Below are 8,428 nucleotides of genomic sequence, written 5' to 3'. Positions count from 1 at the left end.
CTGTGGAACTGTTTACAGTGAAGCTGGGACTCTGAGGAACTGTTTACAGTGAAGCTGGGACTCTGTGAAACTGTTTACAGTGAAGCTGGGACTCTGAGGAACTGTTTACAGTGAAACTGGGACTCTGAGGAACCGTTTACAGTGAAGCTGAGACTCTGTGGAACCGTTTACAGTGAAGCTGAGACTCTGTGGAACTGTTTACAGTGAAGCTGGGACTCAGTGAAACTGTTTACAGTGAAGCTGAGACTCTGTGGAACCGTTTACAGTGAAGCTGAGACTCTGTGGAACTGTTTACAGTGAAACTGAGACTCTGTGGAACTGCTTACAGTGAAGCTGGGACTCTGAGGAACTGTTTACAGTGAAGCTGAGACTCTGTGGAACCGTTTACAGTGAAGCTGAGACTCTGAGGAACCGTTTACAGTGAAGCTGAGACTCTGAGGAACCGTTTACAGTGAAGCTGAGACTCTGTGGAACTGTTTACAGTGAAGCTGGGACTCAGTAGAAACAGATGACCAGACGCTTCTTTGATTCTATTACTGAGGAGTTTGCATCTATTCAGAGATAAGAAGTCTGTACTCTGGGTTCTGTATTTAGATGTATACAGAGTACTAAACAATAAACACACATATTATATAAATGTTATAAACTGTCTTTATAAAGGTCTTATAGACAAAATACTCAAACAGAAGAGCCATCATCTGTCTTTGTCTTCACACAGCTGGACAGACTGACTCGTGTTTCATACACACTGCACTCTGTGGCAGACGTTAGCTCTTTGTCTTTGCTCCATCTTTCTCTGGCGGGCCGTCCTCAGTCCTCCTGTGACTTTCCTCTTCCCCTCTCTCTGCTGTGTTTCACTTCTCTTTAAATACACTGAGAAGCATTATCTCTGCTGTGTTTCACTTCTCTCTAAATACACTGAGAAGCATTATCTCTGCTGTGTTTCACTTCTCTTTAAATACACTGAGAAGCATTATCTCTGCTGTGTTTCACTTCTCTTTAAATACACTGAGAAGCATTATCTCTGCTGTGTTTCACTTCTCTTTAAATACACTGAGAAGCATTATCTCTGCTGTGTTTCACTTCTCTTTAAATACACTGAGAAGCATTATCTCTGCTGTGTTTCACTTCTCTTTAAATACACTGAGAAGCATTATCTCTGCTGTGTTTCACTTCTCTTTAAATACACTGAGAAGCATTATCTCTGCTGTGTTTCACTTCTCTCTAAATACACTGAGAAGCATTATCTCTGCTGTGTTTCACTTCTCTTTAAATACACTGAGAAGCATTATCTCTGCTGTGTTTCACTTCTCTTTAAATACACTGAGAAGCATTATCTCTGCTGTGTTTCACTTCTCTTTAAATACACTGAGAAGCATTATCTCTGCTGTGTTTCACTTCTCTTTAAATACACTGAGAAGCATTATCTCTGCTGTGTTTCACTTCTCTTTAAATACACTGAGAAGCATTATCTCTGCTGTCCGGACTCAAAGTCCAGGTTGATCCCTGCCAGCAGCTCTCCTCCACAGGAACGGTTCAGCAGCTCCTTCAGGGCTTCGTTCACGTCGTTGTTGAAGACGGTGGAGAAGCTGCAGTTGGAGTACCCTCCTCCTCCCCCTCCTCCTCCCCCTCCTCCTCCTCCTCCTCCTCCTCCTCCTCCTCCTCCTCCGTCCAGGGGGAACGACCCCATCACCTCCTGCACCCACTTCAGCTCGTTGCTGAGCTCCAGGCGCAGAGCGTCGAAGTGGTTCTGTCTCTCCTGGTAGCGGCTGCTGACGGCTCCGAGGGTGGAGCTGAAGGCCTGCATGTCGTCCTGCAGGTTCCTCTTGAAGGCCTCCACCTTCCTGAACTCGTAGCGGATCTGAGAGAGCTCGTGACGCACTCCTTCGCTCTCCTCCTTGTACCAGGCCTCCTTCTCGTTGTAGACGGACACCATGGCGTCGATGTCTTCCTGCAGAGAGTCGTGAGCGGCCGCCAGGCCAACGAAGGAGCTCTCCATCTGGTCGATGTCCTCCACCACCTGGGCGAAGCGCTCAAAGTTCACATAGGTGTTGTTGGGCGGCATGCTGGAGTGAGACTTGATGGTGTACTCCCTCAGACGCTTCGTCTTCAGCTGGCGGCGCTCCCGCTTCTTCGGCTCCTGAGTTTTATTCTCCTCTTTGTGCTCGTTAGACTGTGAGGGTTAAAAGAAGAGAGAGTTAGAGACTGACAGGGAGGAGAGGAGAGGAGAGGAGGAGAGGAGAGGAGAGGAGAGGAGAGGAGAGGAGAGGAGAGGAGAGGAGAGGAGAGGAGAGGAGAGGAGAGGAGAAGAGGAGAGGAGGGGAGAGGAGACGAGAGAGGAGAGGAGAGGAGAGGAGAGGAGAGGAGAGGAGAGGAGAGGAGAGGAGAGGAGAGGAGAGGAGAGGAGAGGAGAGGAGATGGACTTGGCTCAAAGATGCATCTCAAACCTTTAAAGGTTGTGTCTCATGCTCATGTTCAGCCTTCCTCTCGTCCCTCTGATCGCTCTGTAGCAGCTCAAACACTCTGATCACACTGATCTCAGGCTGCTGTCTCTTTAAGACCACCAGCACTCCAGAATTTAGAGCTTTAGCAGCCTCCTCCACTGCTGCCATGCTACAAAGTCATGTCTCTCTTTAAAATGATGAATGATGAAATCTAAGAGTATGTTTTGAACCTGATTCTGACCAGGATGTTTCTGTTCAGTGATGTCACGTTTTGACCTGGTCTCAGTGTTGTGATTATTAAAGTGAATCTATAATGCATGCTGTAACATCACATCCTAAAGGATTTCTTTACCTTGATCCACGGGTGATTCAAAGCATCTTGAATGGTTAATCTCTTCCTGTGAGAGAAATAAAAGAGTGTGAAAATGAAACCCCAGATTCCCTTCTTTGTGAAAGCGATGCGTCATCCTCCACCTCGTACTTCTTATCCTTCTCCAGCAGCTGGCTGATGAACTTCTTGGCGAGCTCGCTGGTGTGACAGAAGAACTCCTCGTCAAACTCGTAGTTGATGGCGGAGATGTTCCCCAGAGTGTCCTGTTTGGTCTCTCCCAGGAAAGGTGAGGCTCCGCTCAGCCTGCAGAGACAGGGAGAGGACAGCAGGTCATCGGGAGGAGGCGGAGTCTGATGTGTGGTAGTGTGTGTGATGTTTGTGCATCACTTACAGGATGTAGGTGATGACTCCGATGCTCCACATGTCGGCCTCCAGTCCGAGCGGCTCGTAGTTCACGATCTCTGGAGCTGAAGCAGAAACAGAGATCGATATATGAGGTCTATAGGAGGTCTATATGAGGTCTATATGAGGTCAATATGAGGTCGATATGAGGTCGATATATGAGGTCGATATATGAGGTCTATATGAGGTCTATATGAGGTCTATATGAGGTCGATATGAGGTCTATATGAGGTCTATATGAGGTCGATATGAGGTCGATATGAGGTCTATATGAGGTCTATATGAGGTCTATATGAGGTCTATATGAGGTCTATATGAGGTCGATATGAGGTCTATATGAGGTCTATATGAGGTCGATATGAGGTCTATATGAGGTCGATATGAGGTCTATATGAGGTCTATATGAGGTCTATATGAGGTCTATATGAGGTCGATATGAGGTCTATATGAGGTCTATATGAGGTCGATATGAGGTCGATATGAGGTCGATATGAGGCAGGTATCAGGTTGATATGAGGTCTATATGAGGTCGATATGAGGTCTATATGAGGTCTATATGAGGTCTATATGAGGTCTATATGAGGTCGATATGAGGTCGATATGAGGTTGATATGAGGCAGGTATGAGGCAGGTGTGGGGCAGGTATAGGGCAGGTATGAGGTCGATATGAGGCAGGTATGAGGTCGATATGAGGCAGGTATGGGGCAGGTATGAGGCAGGTGTGGGGCAGGTATAGGGCAGGTATGAGGTCGATATGAGGCAGGTATCAGGTTGATATGAGGCAGGTATAGGGCAGGTATGAGGTTGATATGAGGCAGGTATGAGGTTGATATGAGGCAGGTATGAGGTTGATATGAGGCAGGTATAGGGCAGGTATGAGGTTGATATGAGGCAGGTATGAGGTTGATATGAGGCAGGTATGAGGCAGGTATGGGGCAGGTATGGGGCAGGTATGAGGCAGGTGTGGGGCAGGTATAGGGCAGGTATGAGGTCGATATGAGGCAGGTATGAGGTCGATATGAGGCAGGTATCAGGTTGATATGAGGCAGGTATGAGGCAGGGTCGGGGCAGGTATAGGGCAGGTATGAGGTCGATATTAGGCAGGTATGGGGCAGGTATGAGGCAGGTGTGGGGCAGGTATAGGGCAGGTATGAGGTCGATATGAGGCAGGTATGAGGTCGATATGAGGCAGGTATGAGGTCGATATGAGGCAGGTATGAGGTTGATATGAGGCAGGTATGGGGCAGGTAAGAGGCAGGTGTGGTGCAGGTATGAGGTCGATATGAGGCAGGTATGGGGCAGGTATGAGGAAGGTGTGGGGCAGGTATAGGGCAGGTATGAGGTCGATATGAGGCAGGTATGAGGTTGATATGAGGCAGGTATGGGGCAGGTATGAGGTTGATATGAGGCAGGTATGAGGTCGATATGAGGCAGGTATGAGGTCGATATGAGGCAGGTATGGGGCAGGTATGGGGCAGGTATAGGGCAGGTATCAGGGCGCAGGAGACAGTACCACTCTGAAAGTTCCCTGTGAGATATGAAGAAGATATTAAATGTGTCTTACCTACAAACTCTGGTGTCCCAAAGATGTTTTTGAACTCCACCCCGGTCTCGATCTTGTGCGCCAGGCCGAAATCGATGAGTTTGATTCTGGGCAGCGGCACGTTTTTGTCCAGCAGCATGATGTTCTCCGGCTGCAGGAGAGAAACAAACAGACAACCTGAGAAACTATCTAAGATCTATAATTCACTCACTGTTTCATACGTTACCTTTGCATTCATTCTTCTTCTGCATGTTTGACCTCTTATCTCTGCATGTCGATGTCATCACAACTATTTTGAACTTTTCTTACTTTTGCACTGATCTCATCTCTCTCCTGTTGTTCTATGGATCTCTGTTTCTCTGCATTTCACCTTTAAACTCTGTATTTTCTAATGTTTCAGGTACACTTCACGCTTTGTCGTGTCATGATTATGATGCATTGCTGTAACTTTGGAGCATTCTTGCATAAAACCTTCCTTTCCTTTACATTCTTCATCATACTTCACAAGAAACCAAACAGGAAATGTGGCAGTAAACACTCATCAGGTGGAGACCTGTTTGTGTTTTTATTTCAGTGATCCTGAGAGGAGTTTAAAGTCCCTGCTCTGGGTTCAACATGAGATTAAACAGGTTACTGCGCCACCTGGTGGAAAAAGGCTTCATCTGTATCTCACTTCTCTCAGCTGTCACAACCCTGTGCAGAAATGACACCTCAAACATCTTCACTGCAAATGAAGACGTTACAGTGGAAACACCGTGCAGACCTCTGAACCTCTGCAGAGATTAAAAACATGTGAGTGACTCTGATCAACACGGCGGCTGCACAGAGATCCTGATCAGTGTGTTTGTTTTTGGACGAACCTTGAGGTCAAAGTGAGCGATCTTCCTGGCGTGCAGGTAGTTGACCCCCTCCAGGATCTGTTTGATGAACTGTGTGGCCTCTTCTTCGCTCAGAGACTCTTTCTGAGCCAGGAAGTCAAACAGCTCCCCTCCAGAGACCCTGAGACATGAAAAACCGTCAGACTGCTGTTCTTCCATCAGTGCAGAGGAAGTTTAAATCAGCGTGAAGAGGAGCTTCGTTATATATCTCTGACTGAGATTACTTTTCTAAATCACAGGTCTGAGGTCTGACCTCTGACCCCTGACCCCGTCTCACTCACAGCTCCAGGATGAGCACCACGTCGGTGCGGTTCTCGTAGACGTCGTGCAGCGTGACGATGTTGGGGTGCTGGATCTGCTGCAGGATTTCCACCTCCCGCTCGATCTCCTCCCGCCTCACGCCTCGAGAGCTCGCCATGCTCTGACGCTTCTTGATGAACTTGGCGGCGAATTCCCGACCCGTGCTTTTCTCTCTGCATTGCTTCACGATGGCAAACTGTCCGCTGAAACACGAAGGTCGGGGTTTTATTAACTTCTGATGAATATGGAAGAGAAAAGGCCGGACGAGATGATCATTCAATCGAGTTCAACACAAGGACAGGATGAGCGCCCAGTGAAGAAACCCACCCCACTGTGTCCACTAATGATACATTTAGTACCCTACCTCCTGGCTCCTGAGCATCCTGAATCATACAAAAGCATCACCACAAAAGAAAATATAAGACTCTCTCTCCGGGGATAAACAAATAATCTGAGACTTTGAAACAGGGCTCAGTGGTTCCAAAGGTTCAACCAGGAGAAGAACGCTCAATTTGGAAATCCAGCATCAAGTGATCATCTTCATTTTGTCCAATACCAATGACTGCAAATAAACACGGACGACACCTTCATCTCCTGACCTTCACTGCAGCCCGTCAGTAGGGGGAGCTCTACAAGTGTTCCCTTCATCTGTTGTGTTCAGTCTGTGCAATCAGGATTTAACTTCAAATTCTGAATGAGGTTTTTTTGGGTCATATTTAATATCTACACTTCTGAAACAACGTTACATTTTAAACCCTGTGGAGTTATTCTCAAACCAGCTTCAATATTTGTCCCTGAGAACTCACACTGACAGGCTGCAGGACCGGGGTCAGCCTGTGATTCAATCCACCACTCAAATATTCCCTCCACTTCAGTCTATTTATAGAGCCGCACTAATTCTGCTGCTGAGTGATAATCCTGACACGCATAGATACTGACTGATCACAACAACAACAACAACAACAACAACAACACATGCAGACCCTGCACGTCACTGCAGGTTGATGTGGTGAAGTATCTGGAGGTGATGTGACCGTACAGCTGCTCCTGCTTCTCTCTGCTGCAGTTCAGCCGTCTGTAAGCTAACACTCCACTTCCTGGTCTGCAGCCGGCCTGAGAGCAGATTTAGACGCAGCTAAAGATAGAAGAGGCTTTTTAAAACGCAGCCTGACGGGGACAACAGTTGTCTCCACCTGACAGCATGCAGCACCACAGCACGTCCCCCAACACACACACACACACACACACACACACACACACACACACACACACACACACACAGTTCATTTAGTCTTCACATTATGGAGCCAGCTGAACTTCACAGAAATCCACAAAGAGGCGTCTGCAGACAGTTTTGTTCCTGTTGGAGCGCTGAGGGGGATATAAAACACCACAGTCACAGGTGCAGGGGGAATTTGCAGCATGCAGTTAATGATTCAGTGTGATTTCCATACTGCAGTGACCTACATGCTGGGGTAGTCTGCACTCTGAGCAACGCAACTCAGGTTTATTAATCCCCCAGTTAAAGCCAGTACTTACTCTGACATGTGCAGAAACACGTTAAGGTAAAACACTCGTGCAAACTCTGACTAAAGTTTTCTTCATGATGATCAAAGCTGTCGTTGATCCCCAACTGATGCAACTATTACATGATTGATAATAGGACTTACCTTTCTGCACAAAACAAACAATAACAACACGTACATCTATACATAAACACAGTGTTTCTGCATGGCTGTGATGAAATAACTGATGAAATGCATGCAATTTAATATAAGTTAAGGTGGTCATAAACGTATTAAAGTGTCTCTGTTTATATCACCACTTGTTTGGATTCATTATTCATCACATCCAGCTCAAGCAGATGCAGTTTGCACTTATTCCACAATAAACAACTTAACTGAAAGAAGCACTTTATGCATGTCTGCATACCTTCCCAGCTCTTCACCGATTTCATAGAAGTCCTCCACTCTCTGTTGTTTGAATGGATCCATGTCTGCAGTCCTGCTGAGGGTTTTTACTCACAGAGACACTCCTGGATTATATTTCATCTCTCTGCAAATCAAAAAAGCACAAAGATTTCAAACGTTAAAAATGCTTCCACTGCTGAACGGACGTGACTCCTGCAAATACAACTGAGTTCAGAGTTATTCAATGAAGCGTCTGCAGTTTGCAGACAGCGAGGCTCACTGAGTTAAGTTGCTGTAAATATCACCGGACATAAATACGTCTGCATTCTTCTATGCAGGGGTCTGCTGGGGAGCAGGGAGCACAGACAGGGACAGGAAAAGACTGAACAGACTGGTCAGGAGGGCCAGTTCTGTCCTGGGCTGTCCTCTGGACTCCATAGAGGAGGTGGGTGAGAGGAGGATGTTAGCCAAGCTGACATCCATCATGGACAATCCCTCTCACCCCCTGCATGAGACTGTGGGGTCCCTGAGCAGCTCCTTCAGCAGCAGACTGAGACTCCCACCCTGCAGGATGGAGCTCTACCACAGGTCCTTCATCCCATCTGCAATCAGACCGTTTA

The 8,428-nt window shown here is 47.0% G+C and overlaps 1 protein-coding gene across 1 annotated transcript; it reads right to left on the bottom strand.

Annotated features, from left to right (window-relative positions):
- Positions 1-633: 633 nt before the first annotated feature.
- Positions 634-8,009, bottom strand: dapk2a (death-associated protein kinase 2a). Its single transcript, XM_034678767.1, has 8 exons — positions 7,831-8,009; positions 5,880-6,101; positions 5,581-5,719; positions 4,742-4,871; positions 3,167-3,242; positions 2,926-3,078; positions 2,797-2,842; positions 634-2,173 (listed from the first exon to the last, which is right to left on the bottom strand). Exons 1-8 carry the CDS (start codon positions 7,890-7,892, stop codon positions 1,469-1,471), a joined length of 1,533 nt encoding a protein of 510 aa, XP_034534658.1. The 5' UTR covers positions 7,893-8,009; the 3' UTR covers positions 634-1,468.
- Positions 8,010-8,428: the final 419 nt, after the last annotated feature.

Source organism: Notolabrus celidotus, unplaced genomic scaffold (assembly GCF_009762535.1).
Source record: "Notolabrus celidotus isolate fNotCel1 unplaced genomic scaffold, fNotCel1.pri scaffold_225_arrow_ctg1, whole genome shotgun sequence".
Classification (NCBI taxonomy): Eukaryota; Metazoa; Chordata; class Actinopteri; order Labriformes; family Labridae; genus Notolabrus; species Notolabrus celidotus.
Note: the sequence above shows the minus strand (reverse complement) of the source record. Positions and strands in the feature narration are given on the sequence as shown.